Consider the following 25,771-nt stretch of genomic DNA (forward strand, 5'->3'; position numbering starts at 1 on the left):
CTCTCAACCAACTTCATCGTGTGCATCCTGGGATGTTTTTAAACTATTCACATGTATGCTGGACACTTGTTGGCTGCTTTTCCTTCACTAACCGGTTTAATTCTCATCCATTTCAAAATTTGTATTTGACTAAAATGCTAATTTCAATCATTTAGGCATGTTACCCTGGACCACAAAACCAGTCACATGCATGGGTACAATTTTTAATTTTTTTTAATTGAGATAAATAAATAAATGAATAAATAAGCTTTCCATTGATGTATGGTTTGTTAGGATAGAACAATATTTGGCCGAGATACAACTATTTGAAAATCTGAAATCTGAGGGTACTCACCTTTAAAATCACCTTTAAAGTTGTCAATTTATGTTCGCGACTGTGCTGCATTCACTCACAAAAATAAATGTTTTATATATTTACGGTAGGAAATGTACAAAATATCTTCATGGAACATGATCTTTACTTAATATCTTAATGATTTTTGCCATAAAAGAAAAATCGATAATTTTGCCCCATACAATGTATTGTTGGCTATTGCCACATACTGTATACCCATGCAACTTGTGACTTGTTTTGTGTTCCAGGATCACATATGCCAAAGTATATGATCAAAGAATCAATTTATCAATTTAGAAACAATTTACCCTCCATTATCCATGCATGGTTTATTATTTGCTGTTTTGTGAAGGAGAAAAAAAATAAACAGTGCAAATCAATACAAATGTCCTTCTATTCTAAATGTAAAACATTAAAATATAGCCTAGTTTTCATGATTGCAGAGAATTTTTGAAATACACGTTATAGCCTGTTGTCATTATGATGTGACCTACCAGCATCAGTTGTGTTGCTTCACTGCCATTCACAAATCCTCTCCCGTGGCCTCGTGGGATAGTAAAGTGCCATTTCCTGCCAGTATTGAGAAACAAACCTGCAACTTTCATGTTAGTCTGACTCTCTAACCATTAGGCCTCGACTGCGCCATGGGTAAAAGAAGAGATTGTTTAGAGTGTGAAATCAGGAGCAGGAACCGCTAGAAGGAAGTACAATATCAGAATTTAAAATGACATTTCCAGTTAAGCATTAGCACACCTGAAGGACATTACAAAGTTTGTTCATACAATAGCTTTTCATGCATGTGCTCAAGCGTCATTCCCTGCAGGGTGATTCGAGGAGGTCCATTGACAGAAAATAATATGCATTACCACACTCGAAAAATATTTAGACCTAAATTTAAGATTTATGTAATTGAATTGCATACAAAATGTCCATCCATTTAGACTATACTAACATAAACCAACTAATAAACGTATATGTAATGCATATTGTTCTACATTAATCAAAAAGGTAAGATTTCTGTAATAGCACTAATAAACTGAATGTTTTAAATACTCAATAACCAGGATTATCATCAATATATCCAAATTGTTACAATCTCATACATTTTAATGAACTAAATATGCTAACCATACTTTATCCATGTTCACTTTTTAACAGATTTATGCCGTTTCTCAGAAATCTGAATAAATGCATTTTGAAAATATGATTATTTAAATAAAACCAAATAGATGCAAATAGATGGTAATAAACTATACCAAGGTTTTTTTTTTTTTTTTTTTTTTTTGAGTGTAGAAATCTTGCCTGTTTTATTTAAGTGTGACTGACAATTATGCACCACATTAAGTTTAATTGTTTTTTTGTTTTTTTACAACTGTAATACAAATGGATGGAAATGTTATTTTCAATTCAAATACATAAGTGAAATAAATACACATGATTAATAGTTATTAGCCCAAGTACTGCTTGAAATTTCAGAAGGGTTTTCTTCAAGGTGAAAGGGCACAGTATAACCCAGCATTTGCATCTTAATTACCTTCACAACAAATGCCTCATTAATATTCTCTGATGCTCACTAATCACTGGATAGCAACTAGAACAAATGACAACAGATGCTCAACTAAATCAATCAACTCAGATGAACAGGTCATTGTTCCTCTGACCTCTCATTCCCATGCCTGTTACGTAACCAACATCTCTGGCAGACTCGGGTTTGGGCCTGATCTTGGGTAACTGTTTTGGCCAATCGCATCAGGGCGATGTCATTGGTGAGGTCTTCACAGATTGCAACAATTGGGTTCCAGAAGTAAAAATGATTGGCTAGCCAACATTATCTAACCACCCTCTTGAACACAATAAGGCTCATCATAATGGAAGTTTTTAATAAACACTGACACAAACTAAAACAGTTACACAGAAAATAATATGGTAAATATTTAATTCATGACTTGGCAATAGAAATGATAGGCTAGGGTATGATTTTACCCCAAACTACAACATATCTGGAAAAAAATGGCAACTGCAAATACTGGACTCCATTTTCTTGCTTCTCTTTTCTGTAGCTTTCAGTATTAAGTAAAGAAATAGCTCAGATTTCTTGTTGAATCTTTTTGTACAGTCAGTCGCACAACCGCTCTTTCCCACTTTAGATGTGTTTTTTAGAAAAAACAGCAGGATTGGTGGTCCAGTGTCCTTGGAAACCCTTTTTCTGGTTAGCATCATTACTGAGGAAGCGGATGGTGGCCTTGTCCCCATTGACAGTTAAAGATGGTGGGATAGAGCCACAAAATTTGCCTGAACGAAAAAAAACAGGATGCAATATGACAGTGGGAAAATGCAGCTGATTATAAAATCAACAAAATATTGATTAACTATGCTATGGTATTTAATCAAACCTTGTGATGACCCAGCAGCATCAAAGACCTCCACATAATCCACACACTGGCCCAGCAAACTAACAGCCTGCAGTTCAAACTGAGTGAAGACAATATCGATTCCAGTGGCCGAGGGGATGTGGATAGTCCAGGTGCACACCGCTTGGCTTGGGTACTCATTGGGCCAGTTGGGTGATTGGAGATCCCCCTTTTGACTGGTGAAGAGCCCACCGCAACCAACAGCAGCTGGAGATGTACAGACAAAAGGTTGTCCAAAGTTTGGAAATGAGAAGAAGTGATGTTATTTTGAAAAAATTATTTTACATGGGTGTTCTGAGTGGTTGTTATACAATTGCTATGGTGTAAGTGGTTTGCTCAAATGAAATTTGATCAACGGTAATACTGAGGCTTGTCTTAGTAAACACCACTGACCGTAACTCAAATCTTAAACATAAAATGTATTCAATGGAATGACAATATTCTCTCAGAGGGTAAAGAAGTGTTTTGTTTTTTCACTCACTCTCTATGTCAGTAGAATCCACTGCTTTCCATGCGGCACTGAACCCTGAGTCCACAATTTTGTCATTGGAGGAGAAACTGATAGTCAGTGTGTCACCAGCCGTGACTAGATCTCTCGGAGGAGATGTGCTGCAGTGGGTGCCTGAGAAAAAAAGGCAGGATACACAGTATATTATACTCATACACATTCCCTAAACACTACGGCGGCCCACCTAAGAGCACACTAGTATATTTGGATATGTCACATGGGATATGGCTACCTAAAGTGCCGATGTTATCACTGAGAGTGACTTTGTCATTGAGGCAAAGTGTGGTATCCTCTAGGGAGAAGTTGCTAAAGTGAAGATAGACGTTTTTCCCTGTGGGCACACGGATATTCCATCGGCAGGAAGCTCTGTTACTGTAACTATATGGATGATCCATTGATGCCAGCATGCCTTCCGAGCCAACCAGATCCTTCAGTCCGCCACAACCAGAACCTTAAGAAAAAGCTTTTTAAAATCCACTCTAAAATCTTCAACTGATTCCAAAAGAATCAAGATTCTCCCGACCAGCGATGCTAACGTACATACCGATGAGGTCATAGATGTCTTTGCGAATGATGTTCTCAATCCAGGGCAGGTAGGCAGAGGAACGAGTGAAGACGCTGGGCTTCTTATCAAAGACGCAGCCGATTGGACCAAAACTAGTGATGCCATGCACCTCCCAAGGGGCCGAGGGGCTGTCTTGGCATACCAGGGGTCCACCTGAGTCACCCTATCACATTAAATGAATGTTATGAGTGTAATGGAGGCAAGCTAGTAAGAACTGTGTGTGTAAACCTCATTCCCTTGGCCTTAAGAGACACGCTAGCGACTGACGCTAGAGACTGTGGTCTTTAACGTCCTTGTTAGCGCACTCGCCTCCCATGTGGGAGACAGCGGTTCGAATCAAGTAGGATTGGTTAAATTTGGTGCCGTGACCCAGATGGGAGTGAGGTTTGGGGGTAAGTGTAACGGAGGTAAGCTCGTAAGAGCTGTGCTTCTAAACCTCACTCCCCTGGCCTCAAGAGGCATACTAGCAACTGACGCTAGAGACTGCGGTCTTTAGCATCCTTGTTAGCATGCCCGCCTCCCATCCGGAGACAGCGGTTCGAATCAGGTAGGACTGGTTAAATTTGGTGCGGTGACCCGGATGGTAGTGAGGTTTAGGGAGGTGAGTGTAACGGAGGTAAGCTTGTAAGAGCTGTGCGTCTAAACCTCACTCCCCTGGCCTCAAGAGGCATTCTAGCAACTGACGCTGGAGACTGCGGTCTTTAGCATCCTTTTTAGCGCACCAGCCTCTCATGCTCTCAATCCCAGTCGCAGAGGGTCAGGTAGGACCGGTTACATAAGCAACAAACATTTTTGTAGAATGTTTTTGGTTGGTTTGTTGTTTGTTCTGCTCTTTCATTTGGTAGCATACTTACAAATAACAGTATATTTGGAGTGTTTAGTATACATTGGATATGTAAGACAATCTGCACAAATTAGAGTTGGAAATGGCCAATTAATAAAATTACAACACGTTAACTGTACTTCATCTCAGAAATGTTCCATACCTGACATACAGACTTGAGCTCATCAGGTAAAGTGTAGCCGCAGCAGATCATGGAGGTCTTGACCTGGAACCACCAGTAGTCCATGCGTTTACAGGTGTCATACGGCACTACCGGCAGGGCCACCTGGTTCAATGCCTCAGCGACTTTAGGAGCAGTGGAGTTACCTGTGGGCAAGATGGCATTATGTATCAGTAGTTATTTTACCTATTGTCTCACACTGCAGAGTTAGCTGGTCACTGGAAGATAAATAAGGACTCTAATCTAACCTAATATGATTGTGCATTCTAGGATGCATTATCAAGACTGCACAGCAGAGGGAGCCATCCCTCCAGAGTCTTGGGGACTATCGGGAGTCGGGACTGTCAGATATGTGGGCCAGTGAGTATATATTGGATATGTAGGATCTGTATATTTTTAGTGACTGTTTTTATACATCAGGGCAAATATGTTTATAAATCAAATTCAGATGGGATGTTGAAAAAGTATCCAATCGCCTGAGCGTAAAAACACCTTGAGACAGATCACTCTATAATATTAGCTTCATGTAGCTGACAGAAAAATAAGACCCCACCTAAAATCCATCACTGACAAAACATCTACTATAATATAATAAAATGAAACCAGTTGTCCAAGGCACCTTACATTTTAACATTTAACAATGATAATGATTTTGCATGCAAGAATATTATTATTATTTACTTTTTTTATTTTAAATACAATAAGACTGTATTTATTTTATTTATTTATTATAATGATTTTGAAACACACAGTCACTTTTAATGACTATCAGAGGATAAAGATTTTTTCCCATAAATAAAGTTAAATAAAGACATCAACCAGCTGCTGAGCTGCTGAAACTGACAACCTTTTACCTCCTGACGTGTCGTGAACTACCCACAAACAGGAAGTCCTCCCCAAAACGCAATACTCAGAACAACTCCAAGCCCCTCAAGTTTTTTGATTGACTAACAAGTGCTGCCAAGTAGAATTAAACTGAGTAAACTAACCTGTTTCATCTCCCCAGCCGGTGGCGTAGCATCTTTTGCCCCCGGGCAGGACCTCCTCAACTGAAGGCAGACAGGCGAAATGAATGTAGTCGGTGGGTGTCACCTCTCTATCCAGTCGCACCAGGGCGATATCAAACTCCACAGTTGGCACAGTTGGGTACTGGAAGCCCTCGTGGCGATAGATGCCAAGCACGTTAAAGCACTGCTCGGTTGGCTCAGAAAAGGTCAGGTTGTGTTTCCCTAAACACATTTTCCAGCGCTGCAGCTCATCGGCATACCTGATAAAAATACACACACACACACACACACACACACACACACACACACACACACACACACACACACACACACACACACACACTGAAGGATCATGTGACACTGAATACTGTAGTAATGATGCTCAATTCAGCTTTGCCATCACATGAATCAATTACATTTTAATATGTATACAAATAAAAAAAACAGTTATTTAAAATTGTAATACTATTTCACAATATTACTGTTTTTTACTGTATTGTTGATCAAATAAATGCAGCCTTGGTGAGCAGAAGAGTCTCTTTCAAAGATAGATAGATGGATGGATAGATACATAGATACATTATATATAAATATCAGAGAATGAAATAATTTTTTGTAACCTGATGAAGCAGTGAGCAGCTGTCAGGACCCAGTTCTTATGGATGAGCGTTCCACCACATGTATGACCCAACTTAGGTGAAGGCTCTGAGTCACGCCAAACCTTCAGTAAACATGCATGAGAATAAAAATTATATTTGTACTTTTTTTTTTTTATATACAAACAGTGCAGGATGAGTTATGCAGTATATTTAATACTTAGGGTTAGAGGTTTGGGTTTCAAATCCCTTGTCCTTGTCCAATATTAATACTGATGCTTCCTTTAGCAAACATAACTAACAATCATGATGATAACAGCAACAAGCTGAACTAATAACTGACCTCAAGCACACTAACCCTGGTAATATCTTATTTCATTTCACTTCACATTTCATTAGCTTTGAATAAACATCATTTTATCTTTAATAAGATAAATCGACAAATATTAACTTTCCTGTCATATAAGACATCTGAAATCTCTTCGGGGACGGATGTGAGATTGGACGAAGGCTTAACCGTACCTGCATGGACACTTGCCATGGCCAGGAGTGAGGATTGGCAGGTTCTCCGTTGACTATGCGAGTGTTGACAGCGGGAGGGATCGCGGGCTGCCCACAGCTCTCAGGCCAGTCTGTGCATTCAGATGAAGGCTTTATCTGAGGAGATTTCTATCATGCCGAATGATTTCAGCTGTCAATTACCTTCACTCTAAGTTACCCAGAAAAATAGACCAGAGTTTCCAAAGGATATTTTGGTAGTGCACAGGAATATATTGAAAATGTGAGTGGTGCTTGTAAAATTTTGACCATGTTTCCAGGGAAACCAGGCAGTTGATGGACCCCATTGACTTCCAAAGTAGGAAAAAAAGTCAATGGGGTCCCTCAACTGTCTGGTTACTGACATTCTTCAAAATATCTTCTTTTGTGTTCAGCAGAAGAAAGAAACTCATACAGGTTTGGAACAACTTGAGGGTGAGTAAAAGATGACAGAATTTTCATTTTTAAGTGAACTTTTCCTTCAAGGGTATAGGGGGCGATTTTGGAAACAACCTTGTTCCACAACCTTGGAAATTTCCCTCCAAAGAAATAATGTCGCTTCTAGCAAGTCATGTGATTTAGGGCATATGCTAACAATTTTAAAGGGCAAGTAGCACCAATGTAACAAGGTGAACTGGAGTTGGGACATAAAATAAATGGTTTTACACATTAAAAAAAAACATTTATAACAATTAATTGTGTTTTATGTCAAAGAGAATACGTTTTTTTTTTTGTTTTTTTTTACTATTTTTTTTTCTTTTTGGGAGGGGGAGGGGGATTTTAATTATTATTTTAAGGTACTAATCATACCCACATCCCTGGATATCTGCAGGACATCATAAGTGCGGTTTGGTGCCTTCGGACAGAGTAACAGCCATAAAATGTGACCGTTAAAGGTGGATTTGTTCCAACCAAGCAAAATGTCTTGATGTTATAGCAGAAGTCAGCTTGTACATGGGATCTTTTAGTCCCAGCATGCATGTGGCATAAAAATTGATGCAGTATTGTTTCACGGAAACATAAAATCTTCCAAACTGTAGGAATGACCTGCATTTTCTATGCAGTTTTGGTGGTTGCAAAGGCATTGGTGGGTGTTTGCTAAGCTGTTCTTGGTGATTGCTAGCCCAGCTAGAATGTCCAACTACTATGTGACAATACAGACATGCAATATCTGGTTAGAATGATCAGCTCTTGATTTATATTATGTATTGATTTATATTAGCTGGAAATGATGTTTACTTGCCAATAAATCTCATTCTGAAATGCTTTTGCTCATACCTATCGTGATGTCGTCCCATGGGTTGGGCGGCACCGGAGGTTCGGTAGGGGTAGGTAAAGTAGAATCGGCAGTCCAGTGAGCACGGAAACCTTTTCCCTCAATGAAAAAGTCGGCATGGAAACGTATCACAAGTTCATTTGTTGTGCTTTCGATGACAGCAGGCGCTTTGGAGCCACAGAAGGGGCCTGTAGGAAAGTCAATTTGTTTGAATGTATTGCCTTCTATAGCCCTTAAAAGCATGCAAGTCCTACCCTTTTAGTGGACGGTAAATTACAAACATATGTCTGGTTTGACTGAATGGAGGTTATAAATATGTCACAGTTTTAACTGATTTAAAGGGTCTCATAAACAGGCATCCTTGCAAAGCATTCCTTGTCCTTGCTCACCGTATTTTTTTGCTCCAGGTCGTGTTCCGTCGTAGACAACCACGTTGTCATTGCACTGGCCGAAAAGGATGCCAGCCTCTTCCACGTCAAAATCAGTGAACGTCAATTTAATGGTCTTCCCCTTGGGGTGGCGTATGGTCCATAGACACATGCCGTTTGCTGGATAGTTCATGGGCCAGTTTTGAGATTTGATGATGCCTGTCTCCTCTTGTGAGAAACCTCCACATCCCTGGATATCTGCAGGACATCATAAGTGCAGGTTGGTGCCTTCAGACAGACTCACGGCTATAAAATGTGACAGGTAAAGGTAGAATTGTTCCAACCAAGCAAAATGTCACGAAATTGTGTCTTGTTATAGCAGAAGTCAGCTTGTACATGGAATCTCAAGATTTAGCCCCAGGTCCATGTCACCATGGTCCAAAATTAACTTTTTGCCAGACCTGCCAGTGGCAGGTGAATTGAGAAATTTTTATTATTATTTAACTTTATACAAACATATTTTGTCCCAAAGACAATGGGATAACTTAGCTGGTTTTCCTCAGTACAAGGCTGCATTTTTTAAAACTCTTTGTAAACCTTATTAAGGTGAGGCCGCATTAGCACATTATCAATAGTGATGCGTGAAGTACCATTTGCACAGAATTGCTTTCACACCAATCAGATTTCGGTTAATCAATCAGTGATTTCGCATGAAAAACTTGTGATATATGCATGCGGAAATGTTTCGCCCTAGCGCAAAATACCCGATCATGCAGATTCTATTGAAATGTCTGGATTTCGCTCATGAAATTTATTCGAACAATGGTAAATGTGACCGCAGATTAAGTAGATTGTAGAGACCATTGGTGCCAATGGTCTATACGATCTTAAAGGGGTCCTGTTATGCTTTTTTACATTTTCAACTTTCTTTAGTGTGTAATGTTGATGTTTGAGCATAAAAAAGGTCTGCAAAGTTACTAAACACAAATTCACTCCAAAGGCAGTTTTCTTCCGGGAACACACACGTCACAATTACCCTCATTTAAATAATTCCCGCCCAAGGCATATATGCAAACAATGGTTGAGTTAGTAATGTGTTGAAACCCGTGGTTATGGTAAGGAGCGTGACATTTTCCAAACACGCTCAAAGTGGCTGACCATTCACAACACACTGGTCCAGCCAACCAATCAGAGCACAGCATGCTTTTCAGAAGGAGGAGCTTCATAGAGACAGGAACTAAACAAAGCGTTACTGACAGACTGGGAAGAGAGGTGCTGCAACAATGTGAAATATGTGAAAAAGAATGTGTTTATGAACATTTAAGTATGAAAACCTAATCTAGTAGAGCCCAAAATCAAGACTTTCATAAAAAATTCCCTTCAACAGCATTTTTGTATTTAAAAAAAATTATATTAAAAATGCAAAAATACATGTACAGTATAAAATGTATATATAATAATGTATAAATTGTATACTGTAGATAAGGCCATCTTTTTGTTTGGTACATTTCTGGTTCACTGCACAGGCAGAGGGAAACTACAAGCAGAATTGACTGTGAGTCTAAGTAGAATATGTCATAGAGACAAGCTTTAACTGTGAACACTTGCAATGCATGTTAATGCAGGCGTCAATCAGCATGACTACAGATGGTTTCCTCTCCTTTTTTAGGGGTGTAGCATCTGGTGAAGGGGGAAATGTTTTTCATAAATCCAGGAATGTGTATATTTACTGTGAAATATAGCTCTTTCAATTGCCAATGTGTCAGCCAGAGTATTTATTTGAGCGATTCGGCACTATTCCAGTTTGGAGATGTGCAACAGATCTCTGAAATGAGATTTCCAACATATAATTAGATTTCTAAAATATTATTAAATTATTGCTAAAATTGGACGATTAAATGATTTGACTGTGTCTGCCGCACTCTTTTCCCATGGTTATTCTGCATTGTTATTCTACCCTCATTACCTGGATTTCAAAATCTCCATGGGACACACACACACATACAAAATCTCACAAGACACACAGGGTTGCTGATGGCTGTTAACGCTCGCAGCTGCATCAGCAGGATTCATCCGAGGTGTGTGTGCGTAGGTGTGAGTAGATAGATGTCTTTATGAGTTTGTAAAGGGTTTTACCAGAAAGGTCCTCTGGATACACAGCTTCCCATGTGGCAGAGAAGCCACGGTCGGCTAGCCGAGCATCTGACTGGAAACTCAGCGACATGTTGTTACTGACACTGATTAGAACTGGAGGAAGAACAAACCCGCAGTGTGTGCCTGAGAGAGAGAGAGAGAGAGAGAGAGAGAGAGAGAGAGAGAGAGAGAGATAAAAGAGAAAGAGAAAGTTTCTGCATCACTATGCATCTTATTGCCCAAAGTCAGAACATTGAAATTACTGGTTTTGCATCAATTGCACTTAAGTCTGCTACAATGTTAGTCAAAGTTTCTTGTATCAACAAGACATCAAGTTGTCATTTCGTTTCACAAGACGACTCACCCCCTCCTGGCTCTTAGAAATAAACAGGCTATTTTTGGGTACTGTACCTTTATAATAATAATAATAATAATAATAATAATAATAATAATAATAATAATAATAATGTTTATATAATAGCTCATTCCTGACTGCATTATTCCAATTCCCATTTGCCTTAAAATGACTTTTCAGACCATAACTGTATGAATAGAACAATCTGTTTTTAACGTGTTTTCCGTTTGATATTTTAATTTTCCTTAAACCTTAAAACGAAATACACCGCAAGAAATACAAGTTTCTGTGACTGTACATACATACTTAAGGTAAGTTGTGTTCAGTTTATGATTGTTACATAGAAAATAATGCTTTTTACTCAATGATGGGCCTGTGCAAGCTTTGTTGTTAATGTAGATTTGATTCGTCAGTAATAAACAATGGCAACTTTTTGTGTTTACAAGTTGTTATGCATTTAAAAAAATACTCACTCCAGCTTTAATAGTACAAAAAGGCATTTAGGAAGTCTTCATCTCCATTTCATTTTGAAGATAATGATTATTTCATTCGAAAGTTAATGATTATTTCATTTGTTGAATAGCATCTAATTATGTGAGAGAAATTAACTCATGCCATGTGTGCTAATCAGTATTCCTGCAATACAAGTCAAATTCATTATTAATATTAAGAATTTCATATACTGTGTAGCTCAGGTTAACATGGTTTGTTTTGAATTTCCATTCAAACTGTTTGTACTACTCCTATCTTCAGGGTAATACAGACTGTCAGCAGAACTAACACTCACACACCGATTCGTCTTGACAGCCAGGATAAAGAAGTGATGTGAAGAACACACACATACAGTATACACACTTGCAACAGCCAAGTAAGGACACAATGTCAAGACAAATGAGCCATGCAGTCCATGACTGCTGGTGGACCAAAACTGAACTTGTTTTTATTCATTTAATGAATTTCAAAGCCCTTGTGGTCAGATGTTTGATAGTTGACCTAAAACAATTAGCAATCATTTTCTTTTATTGAATGGATTTTTTTTTTTTTTTTTTAAGAATGCACTGGTCACTCTTTTCAATGCATTTACAATAAAAAAGTGATTGGTATTTTGTCTTGTTTCCAGTCCAAATATCTAAAAAAAAATCTTAAATCAAGATGCATTTTACTAGATAAGTAAAATGGCATAAAATATTATGTTGTGTTTTCTAAAAAAAAAAAAAAAAAAAAAGTTTTTGCTTAAACCAGGCAAAATTATCTGCCAATGGAGTAAGAAAAATAATCTTAATTCAAACGGAAACAAGATAATTTTTCTTACGCCATTGGCAGATAATTGTGCTTGTTTTAAGACAAAAAAATTAACTGCAAGGACAAGAGCAATTCAGTTTTTTTGTCCCACAGAAGAAAGTAAGTCAGACAGGTTTGGACAGACATGAAGTGACATTTTAGGGGGTGTACTGTTCCTCTACACTTTCACTGCTCTGCAAATAGCCAGAAAAACACTTGTCCTTTTTTTGTCTTTTCTTGTAGTTCAAACATCCCAAACTTTTGGTCTTTTCCCCTCACACTTTCTCAACCTGCACCGGGACTTATTGACAGTATCTGGCGTGCAGTCCTTGAAAAGCTGCTGTAGATAAGCGTATCAGCTGCTCACAGCTCTGTTTGATGTTCAGTAATAAGGAGCCGTAATTTATAGTGCGCTCGCCTGCTGGCTCATGCCTCGCTGAGACTGATGATAATCAGTTTTTACAGTCCCTTTGTGTAAGGGATAAGAGAGAGCGATGAGAACGCCAGCTACTCTTGCGCCAGCAGTGCCATTTAGTGTTAGATATGGGCCCCAAAACAGAGTCGAAGGTCGTCCCTGATAGGCCACGTTTTGGCACAGTGCTATGTTGACTTGACACGTTTTATCCAATTAAATTACTGGAAGATGTGTCACATAAATAGGACAAGTCTGTTCACATATTAAAGAGGACCTGTTACGCCCTTTTACATGGTCTTGATTTTGTTTTTGGGCTGTAGGAGAATAGGTTTTCAAGCTTAAATGTTCAAAAAACACATTATTTTTCACATATTTGACATTGTTGCAGCACCTCTCTTCTCAGTCTGTATCAGTAACGCACTGTTTACTTCCTGTCTCTATGAAGCCCCTCCTTCTGAAAAGCACAATGTGCTCTGATTGGTCGGCTGGACCAGTGTGAAAAAAATGTGTTTCAGGGAGTTCAGAAACAGTGCGCACTGATATAGAGAATAACTACCTTTGGAGTACCTTTGTGGTTTGTAACTTAGCAGACCTTTTTCATGCTCAAACAGCAAATATACACTAAAGAAAGTTGAAAATGTAAAAAAAGCATAATAGGTCCTCTTTAACCCCACTTTAAATAATGCAGATTCGGGCAATTGCAAAACTAGAAGACATTGTTTAGAGCGCACTATAGAAATTCTGTAAGAAATGCCCTTGCAAAACCCGCCGCCATGATGCTTGGGTCTTGTGGGTGGTTGCCAGGGTGTTGCTATGGTGTTCCAGAGTTTGCAAGCATAATTTATTAAACATAAATCTATAGTATCCTTTGTATCTTTTTTTCGAGTCGTGTCTTACCCAGTGACTGCTGACTATCGATGACGGTGAGTTTATCTTTGCCGCATTGGCCCGCTTCACCCACGGTGGCCAGATCAGTGATGTGCAGTTTGACAAGAAAGCCCTCATCCACTGTGATGTCCCAAGAGCAGCTCAAGTTTGCAGGATAAGCCTGAGGATAGTTCTTGGAGTTTATCTGACCTTTACGTCCGAACAGCTTCCCGGGGGACCCACAGCCAGAGTCTGAACAGAGAGCGAGTGTTATTGTCTGAACAATAATGCTCAAAAGAAATTCATCAGGACCTGCAATCTTTAAATATCATCTGGCTTCATGTAGGGTAGAAAGCATGTCATGCTTGATGATGGCACTGCAAAATGTGCTTGTTATCTCTTTGTCTTTAAATGCCTAAACTGTTTTTCCTAGAGAGAAATTAAATTAAATGGAGAGCAAACTGAGGCTTTTGCTTCTTAGATAAGATCCACAACAATGTCTCAAACTGTGCTCAGATTTGCCAATATATCTCATATATATATATATATATAGTCTTCAATCTAAAGTCAGAGATTTTAATGATTTTGAAGAACTTAATATTAGTAATTATATATATATATATATATATATATATACTGTATATATGGAAGTTTAATACTAAAACAATGGAAATATCTAAAATATAAAAATATAAAATGACAAACGTACTAATAATATAAATATTTATATAAATATCCATAAAATATAATTGCTGCCATTTAACGTATTTTTTTGTAAAATATTGTAGTTGCTTAAATGCAATGCGAAATAATAATAAACACATTTTAATTAAAGCAAGAAAAATCTAGACAACTGCATATAAAAATGTTAATATATATATATATATATATATATATATATATATATATATGATGTAAATATTAATACATATAAAAATATGATATAATAATATTATCTAAGACAAAAGTACATACAACACACTTAAAGCAACTTATAAACTTCACATGCAATACAGTTGTCTTTCGGGTCTACCTTTAATGCCATAATTAGATAAATGTATTATTTGTTTAGTTTAATCTCCTTTCTTTGTCACAACAAGCCATATTAATTTACCCCTCTTAGATAGTTCCCTGATTATGGGTGCTTCTTTAAAGGGATATTTCACCGCTGGAAAGATGAATGTGTATTTAAATTGGGTCATTTATGTAGTAGAAATGTGAAATTATTTTAGAAGTTGGTGCCTTCTAGACTGAGAAATGGATGAAAGCCAACAGCTCCCAGAATGCACTTGTTTCGCTGCCCTACGAGGCCACTCCCAAGCCACGCCTACTGGTTACAGTACAACTAGGCTACTAGTTGACTCGAAACTAAAAAGACGCCGTTTTATCGTGAGATCAAACATGCGCAACGAGCTCCTCCTACTGGCTGCAGTCTCTCGCCTCTGGCCAAAAAAGCCTCCGATGACGCAAAATGACGATTTTTGCGTCATCAGAGTTTTTTCCAGACACACAATACAGAAATCTCTCGTCTCAGGGGGACATGAGGGAGGGTTTCTACTAATACAAAGCTTAATGCTAATCGGTGAAGTATCCCTTTAAATTAACTTTTTTTTGTGTGATGTTAGATACTTCTTTAGGTGTGGAAAAGCATTTTTATTCCTGTCATTTGAAAGTAAAGTCATTAGACTGCAGGAGGTTCAGTGATCATCAGCCCTGTAATATGTAATATGATCAGGTAAGTGATGCATTGATGTAGTTTCTTTGAAAATACTGTGACTTTACTTATACCTTCTGGGGCAGGTGTGGGTGTGTGAACAGGTGTAGTGGTTGTTGGTCCAGTGGTTGTGGTTTTGGTGGTGGTTGTTGGTGTGGTTGTAATCGGTGGGGCACTTGCTATGGTGTAGGTTGCACTGAAGCCTTTAGCAGTCCCGCTCGAATCAGACTTGAAACGAACCACCATACTACTGCCACTAGACAACACCGGAGCCGGGACCTTGTTTCCACAGAAACGACCTACAGTAATTGAGATTTATGTTTTTTGGCAGATAAAACGAGAGCACAGATGTTCACCGTGGAGAAAAGGGATGCTTTTTGGATTCAGTAAATGTCAGTTCTCACCAAGCTGAGCGGCACCATCTGAAGCGTCATCATAGACATCCACAAAGTCACCACATGATTCTGGGACAAGGTCAAAAGCTGTGAATGTTAGCCGGACCTTTTCCAAATCAGGCACGCGTATCATCCACTGGGCAACATAATGAAAAATTTAGTTAATTTAACATTAATCCTAACCTTAGAATAACTAGATTACAGTGCAATTAAACTGCTTCTGGCATTTAGTTTTTGCATTTGAAGACTTTAGCAAATGCAAAATACATAGACTGATCCAAATGCAATTTGGGTATCCTGACAGGGCTGGTGATTGAAATTGTGCTTTCTCATGCATCTTGAGTTAGTTTCAAGTCAAGGCTTGAAGGCTGGCGGTAGATTAGCTAATGTGGGTAAATATCCTGCCAGATGGAGCCGGGCTGTGAGGAAGCTTCCAGCAATCATGTCAAAACCAATCTTCAAATACTCCACACAAACTCCCAAATTTTCCTCTGTATGTGTAATCTGATTGTCACTGGATTCATTATTCATAAAATTTGGTCAAAAACACATGATGGAACATAACTTCTATATTTTTAGAAGTTATGAAAAAAATGTGTGTGCAAAACACTACGCCGTGTTGTGGATAGATGCAGGGACATTTATATGGAGTTGCTAAGTGGTTCTGAATGGTTGCTAGGTTATTGGCCAGTGATTGATTGGCCGTTTAACAACCTCAAAGTAAAAAAAAATAAAAAAAATAAATCTGGATGGATTATGTTTAAAAAATTTCATTTTATTCACGGGATTCCCTCAAGTAGTCCAAAGAGAAATCATACATATCAACTGGGAAGGCGGATTCATGTGTGCGAAAATGAATTAATTTCAATAGGAATTCACACGATCGAGAATATCGCTTGAGTGTGAAAATTTTGCATCGGGTTACTTGATTTTGGTCACTTGAATTCACTGTGTTGACCAAAAGAAAGCTGCTTGGTTTGAAAGTGATTTCAGTTTAAGCTGTTCATAGATTTCTACACTACTGACAATAGACAAAAGATAAGAGACCTTTTTTGCCCACAAAATATCGCAGAAATTTCACTAATGTCCCCACTCCTTAATGGGATAGTTCACTCATAAATGAAAATTCTGTCATCATTTACTCACTCTCATATCGTTCCAAACCCGTAGGACTTTCGTTCATCTTCGGAACACAAATGAAGATCAGTTAGATGATCTGAGAGCTTTCTGTCCATCCATTGACAGTTGACGCAACTACCATTTAGACGCTTCAAAAAGTTCATAAAGAGATCGTAAAACTAATCCAAATAAATTGAACAGTTTAGTCTACATTTTCTAAAAGAGACACGATCACTTTAAATGATGAACTGATCTAATTTAGGCTTTTATTCACATTTAAACATTCATCAGCGAACATAAACAGAAGTTCAACCAAACCTGCTTGATGAGCGAGAAACAAATCTCATTGGTTCTTGCGGAAGCTCAAACGTGCAGCTTAACACGAGAATGAACCTCATTGGTTCTTGCAGAAGCTCAAACGTGCTGCGTAACACGAGAATGAACCTCATTGGTTCTTGTGGAAGCTCAAACGTGCAGCTTAACACGAGAATGAACCTCATTGGTTCTTGCGGAAGCTCAAACGTGCTGCGTAACACGAGAATGAACCTCATTGGTTCTTGAGGAAGCTCAAACGTGCTGCGTAACACGAGAATGAACCTCATTGGTTCTTGCGGAAGCTCAAAAGTGCTGCTTAACACGAGAATGAACCTCATTCAGTGTTTCCCACACATAGACTAATTTGTGGCGGTGTGCCACAGAATCAACACCGGCCGCCACATATTGCGTTTCGTTATTCTTTATTTTTTTAACGCTATATTTAAAACACGCAGCGTATTCGTTCAGCTGCATTTCCTTTCCCTGCTCTCCCTCCGTCTCTCTGTCACTCACACGTCTCTCTCACATACACACACACACACAGCCCCTCCCCTACGTGCACACCATGTCTGTCTCCATGAAAACGAGATCATCCGAGATCAAAAAATATTTTATATTCTGAATACAATGTTGTCAGTGTGTTAATGTTGGAGTCCCGACCCGACCCTTAGCAAACAAGCGATTGCGCCTTCTTTAGTAAGTTAAAGGTATAGCGGAGGATTTTTTACTTCCAGGTGGGTCACCTATACTATTGGTCCTCCTAATTGTCAATCATTCTGGTGAATCAATCAAACTTTTCAAAAAGTGGAGAGGGCGGGTCTTATCTAAAATTCGGAAAGATCCTCCACTACACCTTTAACTAACGTTAGTCGCAAGTTTGCAGTAAAATGCAGTTGGGTTGTCGAGGTCAAGCTGTGAATCAAATAAAACTTATAAATAATGTTATGTCATTTTTAGGGTTTTAAATGTGTGGACTTTGGGTTGGGTGTGTGGACTTTGGGAAGGTGTGAAGCAGTTTTGATTAATATATTAAAGTTCTGTGTAACAAATTATTAACAAAGGAATTATTTTGGGTGAACTATTCCTTTAAGGCAGCAGATATTGAACAGCAATAGAATAGTGGGTGGAAAAGGACAAAGATACAGACTCCAGAGAACAAACAGGAAAAAGACAGTTTGTGATAAATCAAGAGCAGGTGTAGAGGTCATATCGATCATTCGAAGCACCTGGTAGAGTGCGCCATTCTCATAGTTTTGTGCGGGAAAGCCAGGGGTCAACAGCTCCCCACGGTCACCTTGAAGAACACCACCAGCCCCAACTATTTCTAGAAGCATGGGAACGAGAGAGATTTAGCTGCATAGAGAGACACCAAAAGGGTATTCTGACAGCCCCCCTCCCCTCCCCTCCCAATACACCCCAGTTATGCGCGCACACACACACACACACACACACACACACACACACACACACACACACACACACACACACACACATTAATGCGCTGCGTCTCTTTCTAGGTCAGCTGCAGCGAGACACTTATAACAGCCTCTCAGTATCTGGCAGAGTAAGATACAGTCTGATGAAATGAAAGGTGCAGCAGACGGGCATTGTTAAATCTCTAATGTTCTTCCATCGTGCTAATAATACTGTTATGCAATTAAGTCATTATGTATCTCTCATTGTCATTACCTGATGCCGTCTCAGGGGCCACAGCGCGGTACAGGGCTTTGAATCCCTTCTCTGTGTATCTGTCGTTGGTGTCAAAGTACACAAAAATGCTGTTTCCTAAGGCAACTATTGGTTTAGGCGTTGAATAGCCACAGTACTTCCCTGCAAGAAAAATAAATCGTAGAGTTTTTATTGAACACAGCCTTTGACATCAACAACAAAAAAATATTTTCTCTTACATTTTCTCATAATTTTGCTAAAACTAGTCAAGATTATATAGTTATCTGAATTTATATTCCATCTTTGAGAACCGCAGAACTAGAATACCCAGGAAAATACAGCGCTTTTGCTTTAGGTAGAGTGGCCATTTTTGTCTTGGTGTTTGTCCTCTCATTCATAATGAAAATTTGGCAGGACATGCTCAGCATATGCAATAACTCAACAGTCAAAAAATGGTGACCAGTAACATTCAGTCAATCTGTAAGAAGTTAATTGCCTCATGCCCTCTGGAATAAATGCAGGCAGATCTCTTCTGCGCTAATGGTGATTAACTTACAGTGAATTTGTTTTTTTAACTCTCTGCAGGGAAGAGAAAAATGGTTTTGACCAACCTCAGCGGAAGACTCACCAATTGTGCCGAGTTCATCCTTGAGAGTGACAAAGTCGGCCTCACATGTATTGGAGTCTTCTATAGAGAAGTCTTCAAACCACAGATGGATCACCTGGAGGAAGAAAACAAACCATGAGAACTCATTTTCCATGAATAGGGTACACATTTATGTCCCATTACACTGAAAATAATTTGGTGTAGAAACAACTCATTTAGTATCATTGCTACTCTTTTTAAAAAATAAAGGTTCCAAAAGGGTGTTTTCACAGCTATGCCGTCGAATAACAATACTGTATTTGGTTGCCCAAATAACCTTTCAGTGATCAGTTCTTAAAATAACCTTTTTTTTTCTTAGTATGGGGAACATTTTAAAATTCTAAAGAACATTTCCACTATATATATATATATATATATATATATATATATATATATATATATATATATATATATAAAGCTTATGTGGAATGGAAAGATTCCATGGAAAGGTTCTTGGAACCAAATAAAGAAACTTTCATTTTAAGAGTGTTGAACATTTCACAAACAATTAGCCTACACAGAAACAGGAAGTGCCACATTAAATTAAACGTGACATTTTGAAGTTGAAAAACAGAATATAGTATTTCCTTGTAAAAACATGCTCAAATAATTCTTGAAAATCGAATATAAAACAAATATACAAAAACAGCCCTATAAATGTGCAAAGTGCTTTCAGAAAAACCAAAGCATGTCATCTTACAGTAAGCCTGTCCTAATGAGCAGCTAACGGCTAATGAGCTGAGCTAATGTCACCCGGTACCTTGTTGGCTTCTACTGTGATGTGCCAACTGCAGCTCATGCCATTGTCGTAACTGCTGGGGTAATTCCCACTGGAAAATTCCCCTGAGGAAGCCGTCAGCTCCTGCAGACTCCCACATCCCGTATCGATCTCATCCTCTGCGGACAGAGACAGAGCGAGGAATAGAATTTGACATCGCCTGTAAACAGATTGATTGCATTTCCTCAGCAGCACCCCGCAGGTGAAGCTATTTCATGGATTCAGCCTCGTGGAACATAATGCAGTTTTAGTCTGGTAACTGAATTTTAAAAGAAAGGATAATGTGTGTGTATACATGTACCAAAGAAATTCCTATAGGCCTATACATTGCTCTGAATTCATCATTTGTGATGCAAAAATAATCTTATGGGTATAATGGTTATGTGAAACATAAGCATTGTAAGTTTTAAGTGAAACTGTTGCAACACATTATACTTAGATATACTTTAGGTGTAATTTAAATCACATGAAACTTAAATTAATGTGCACCAGACGTCCTTCTGTAGAAAGTGATTACAGGAAGCTTCTGAGAGCTATTTTTGAGAGTATTATACAGTTTCACTTCATAATTTACATTTAAATGCCGCTTTTAGATGCTTTCAAATAGGAGGATGCTGCAATTGTATGGCGCAGATTTTACAATAGTGAGTTCCAGTGAGTCTGATTCAACCAAATGTATAGTTGGCTCGTTGTGCTGAGAAGTAATTTAAAGTTTTTATCAATAACTTTTCATTCAAAAGTAATTGTATAGTTAGAGTTTATCAGAAGAGTGCAAGGAAATCATTTGGGTTAGAATTTCATTAAAAGTGTTAACATAAATAAGCTGTTTTCATGAATTTGAAGTAGCAGAGATTCGTTACAGGACAAGTTGTATATCAAGTAAACATCTTTGTGGCTTTGATCAAGTCTATTGATTTGACATTATATGCCCGGATAATCACTATACCATTTCTATTGCTGTATTTTATTACCTCTGAGATTCTTTAAATTTACATCTACATTTATATCTGAGGGGAAGTCAGGACTAAGTAAGTGTGCAAAATTAATTATCTTCATTAAATATATCTGGATTTGGACCAACAGCTTTGAAGTAACAGTAACCCACCTCTTGGATTTGAGTTGTTCTTCTCAATAACAAAGACCACAACTAGTCCAATAGTGACTGCAGTCAGGGCTACAAATAGGAAGATCAGACTCTTCTCTAGTGTTGTCAGACCTTTCTTGGACTTCATTTGTGCCGATGTTCCTCAGCGTTATCCAATCTAGAAACAGTGTGATGGTCTTCAGCCGAAGCTGACTTACTAACGTTCTCCTCACAGATGGTCTAATATTTATAATGTTGTGTTGACCTTTGTTGATCTGTACTTTACTCTCGGATGGGTTGGCTGTGTGATACCACAAAAAGCTATTTCTGCGAGTATATCTCCTTGATGCATTTTACTGCGTGTGTGACAGGTCAGGTTGTAAATTTAGGAAATCATACTGGTTTTATCTAAGAAGGCTTATCAGGTAAGTGAAAGCAATGGTTACATTCTCAAATGATTAACTAAATAAGAAGTATCTTGGTTGTAGACCACTAGTGGACTTCTTGTTTATTAATACTGCAGTGATTGTGAAGATTAAATTAATTAGTTAAGGGACACTTCACCGATTAGCATTAAGCTTTGTATCAGTAGAAACCCGGTAGTATTTTCGAATGACCGTGCTTCCCTCCCTCATGTCCCTCTGAGACGAGAGATTTCTGGATTGTGTGTCTGGAAAAAAAAACTCAGATGACGCAAAAATCGTCATTTTGCATCATGGGAGGCTTTTTTGGCCAGAGGCGAGAGACTACAGCCAGTAGTAGGAGCTCGTTACGCATGTTTTCAACCCGCCCATAGGGGGATCTCACGATAAAACGGCGTCTTTTCAGTTTCGAGTCAACTAGTAGCCTAGTTGTATAATTTCTTCCGATACTGCCCTCTGTAACCCGTAGGCGTGGCTTGGGAGTGCCTCGTAGGGCAGCAAAGCAAGTGCATTCTGGGAGTTCCAAAAATACATTTTCTGGCTTTTCTTAGTCTAGAAGGCACCAACTTCTAAAATAATTTAACATTTCTACAACATAAATGACCCAATTTAAATACACATTCATCTTTCCAGCGGTGAAATAGGCCTATCCCTTTATATAATTAAAGGGTCTATTCAGAACACTTGTTATTAGCGACACCAGTGGCCATTAAGTGTACTGCAGCCAGCAACATGTTCACTCTTGTGCATACGTAACGTACAAGAGACTGAACGTGATTCAAGGCCCCGATATACTCACGGCAAAGTTCTTTTTCGTTCTTTGCTTAGAAGTAAAAAGAAGTTGGAAATATTTTTGCAGTGATATACTGTCAATGAACATACCGGCTGAGAGCGACGTTGCCTAAATATGTGCTGTGCACTTTCCCCTCAATACCAAAATAAACATACAATGGCAGCATTGAAAAACAGTTAAGAAAGCATCTAATCATAGCGATGTGGATATGTTTTCACCAGCTCTGCAATTCACCGGCATCGTGTCGACAGATGAGGTAATTAAAATTGCACTGATAGTTTGATTATAAAGTCTATATTTGAGACTAGATTATGTCTGATTATGTGACACTAGTTTGAATTCATTCTTATAATTTGCATGACACATTGACATTAGAGTACAGAATGTCTCTTTTAGCGTTATCCTGAACATTATAAGCATTCATTTCATGTGTCATAGAAAGGAAGACAGGCTTTCGGGAGCATAAACGTCACATCCATTTGATTTTCCCTGCAAAATGTCGTGAGTCTTTCACATAAAAATCAGTGTACAGGAATTCATAGAACTTAACAAGTCTTGGAAGGGCTCGTTTTTTAAAGTTTCGTAACAAGCTGTTCACACATTGGCAATAAAAAGTGATTAATTCATGAAAATTCTTACATATAGCCCCTTTAACCTTTATTTCATAAACATATACTCTCTGTGCTTTTTAGTCATTTAATGCCTGGGAAAGTCATTGCGGTTCACTGTTGTTTTGGACGCCGTTGTGTGTCATTGCAAGAAAAAACATTTTTATTTTTGGCAAAAACTATCCCTTTTAGACTTTCCTGCATGTCTGGACACAATACTTCTTAGTTCATACAAATACCTGGATCTATTGTGCCCTAAAAATAAACACCCTAAGGGCCGGCAATTGACTGAATACTTTGTATTTGGTGAGAAAAAATCAACAGTGAAGAGAAAGACCGGCTTGCTGTGCCACACATACTGTCAAGGCCTGTTTGCTCCGGCATTGAACTGGGAGAATGAAAGAGGATCTTTTTAAAGAGCTGCTTTCATTGAAGTGGCCCATATATGCTCAGTCGCTCCACCAGAGGTTTGTTCTGAAGGAGCCTTTGGAAGGCAGTGTCACTTTCTGGCTTGCTCTTTAAAAGAGTGTCATTGAGGTTCTTCCTGGTATTCTGAAGAGAAAATAAGTTTGCATAGAGTTCTGCACCGAGTGGCACTTCATTATCTCATAAAGATAATGAGGAACTGTGTGTTGCTCACTTGGAATTACCTGGAATGAGCTGCTATCAATAGTGCTATCATGTCATTGGAGAGGTTTTATCTCTCAAGAACAATTTTTGATAGATACTGTTAGGCATTTTGAGTTTTATTCATGTAAATAAGGTTATTGTTTTAAATGCATCTATACCACTCTTAGAAAAGAATAAGGTTCTATATAGAATCCTAGGGTTCTTGACTTAGTTTTAAAGAACCCCTTATGCCAAAAAGGTTCTAAATGAGGAGAAAGGTCTTAAATGATTGCATGATACTAGTTTTCTAGTGATAAAGTATGTTTACGAGCTGCTTAATTCATAAAATGTTATTAAAATAAAATAAAAAACGAATTAATTCATTAAGGGTTCGTTTACACGACAACGATGTACTAAAAGCAGAAAAGTGTTTCCTTTGCTGCGGGGTTTTTTTTTTTGCGTACAGATGACAATGTTGTCAAAACGATTCACACAGATCCGCAAAAATGATTAAGAACACTGTATTTGCTGCCAGGCCAGTAGATGGCGATGTCACTCTGTAAAGAAAAAACAGTTTGAACCACTGATCTATAGACCTTATGTAGCTCCGCCCCTTTTCAGCGCTGCGCTCATTGTCTTTTGACTTCCGGTCTGTATTTTCACAGCGTTTTGCGTGTTTATTAATGAACGGCTCGTTTTAAAATCTTCCCGGTCGATTTACATTTGTTAAGTCATCTGCTTTAAACATTACAGTCCTCATGATAACTTTCGTTAACTTTACATTAAGTAAATCCACTTAAAAAGCTAATTACTCCTGGACAGAAATGCCATATAAATATACAGAGCGACCGCAAAACGGAAGTTAAAAGACAATTTTCCAAAGATGGCGGCGCCCTTGTTTCTCTGGTGCATAAGGTCTATATAATGACTGGATAGCTCATGACGTTCTAAACTGCCAGTAGGCAGTGAAGCCACCGGAAGTGTTCGAGCGGCCATCTTACGATTCCCTACCAGCAGAGGGCTCCAACGCCCGTTATACAGAGATTGGTAGATCCGACGGCACTTTTAAGATGACCCGCTGTGCAGTAAACAAGTGTAAAACGACGTTCACAAAAGGATGTAGAAAAACTGCCCAAAGGTTGTAATTCAAGCCCTATAAGTACTAATTTATATGCAAAATTGTCGCTATGCCCGTGTTGTTTTCTCCGAGGCAAGAGTAATGCTGCTGCTTCAAAAAACAACGATAAAACAGTCAACAGTAGCCTATAAGAAACCTCAGGGCAGCAATAATCACAATTACGGTAAGTGTCCAATAGCGACACCATTTGACAGCTTCAAAAGAGCTTCGTCCAGACTCCGTTTACCGTTACATTAACCCATACAATTTGTATTATGCATTTCCTGAACATGTTTGCTAATCAAACACTTTATATGAACAAACTACTAATCTATAAAACACAATCGGTCTTCCGACCTATGTTGATATGAGCGAGGCAGAGAGAGCATACAGCGCTCGTGTTGTGTGAAGGCGGTGAGAGTGCGCGCGCGCGCGGCCGGGGCTCTCTGTCTCTCTCTCTGCTTGTTCTTATACGCCCTGTCCACTGGTCTAAATAATTCGTTGTTACGACGACTTATTTGTTCCCCCGTTTTAATAAATCGTGGACACGTTGAACTAATTCCCTCCCTCATTTTGATTTAACGAATTACAACGTGGCCACAAGATAACGTGCTGAGGTATTATTAATTCGTGGCCACGAAACAATATTCACCTGAATATTCACCAATTCACAAAAATATAGGTCTTTAGCATTCACTATTTAATTAATATTATCTAACTGTTTTTCTTACCTGTGAAGATAGCTCTTCAGTGAAGGCCGACTAGTGTTCTCGTACAGCTTTTTATTCCTTTTGCAAAGAAATTGCCGTTTTTTAATAAGCAGGAAAAATTTCCCGACTTTAAACA

The 25,771-nt window shown here is 38.5% G+C and overlaps 1 protein-coding gene across 1 annotated transcript; it reads right to left on the minus strand.

The window, feature by feature from the left end:
• Positions 1-2,197: 2,197 nt before the first annotated feature.
• Positions 2,198-22,831, minus strand: LOC308687895 (ovochymase; the record flags this gene model as incomplete). The annotated part of the gene is made up of 21 exons (XM_081360720.1): positions 2,198-2,626; positions 2,728-2,952; positions 3,227-3,367; positions 3,486-3,704; positions 3,798-3,981; positions 4,805-4,968; positions 5,812-6,089; positions 6,450-6,550; positions 6,948-7,057; positions 8,241-8,426; positions 8,628-8,864; positions 10,743-10,883; positions 13,688-13,909; positions 15,446-15,670; positions 15,776-15,902; positions 18,427-18,524; positions 18,890-19,030; positions 19,497-19,590; positions 20,275-20,500; positions 21,509-21,677; positions 22,810-22,831. The coding sequence occupies 21 exons, from the start codon at positions 22,829-22,831 to the stop codon at positions 2,478-2,480; spliced, it is 3,459 nt and encodes a 1,152-aa protein (XP_081216846.1). The 3' UTR covers positions 2,198-2,477.
• Positions 22,832-25,771: the final 2,940 nt, after the last annotated feature.

The sequence above is a fragment of the Scardinius erythrophthalmus genome, assembly GCF_964197995.2.
Source record: "Scardinius erythrophthalmus genome assembly, chromosome: 3".
NCBI classification, from domain to species: domain Eukaryota; kingdom Metazoa; phylum Chordata; class Actinopteri; order Cypriniformes; family Leuciscidae; genus Scardinius; species Scardinius erythrophthalmus.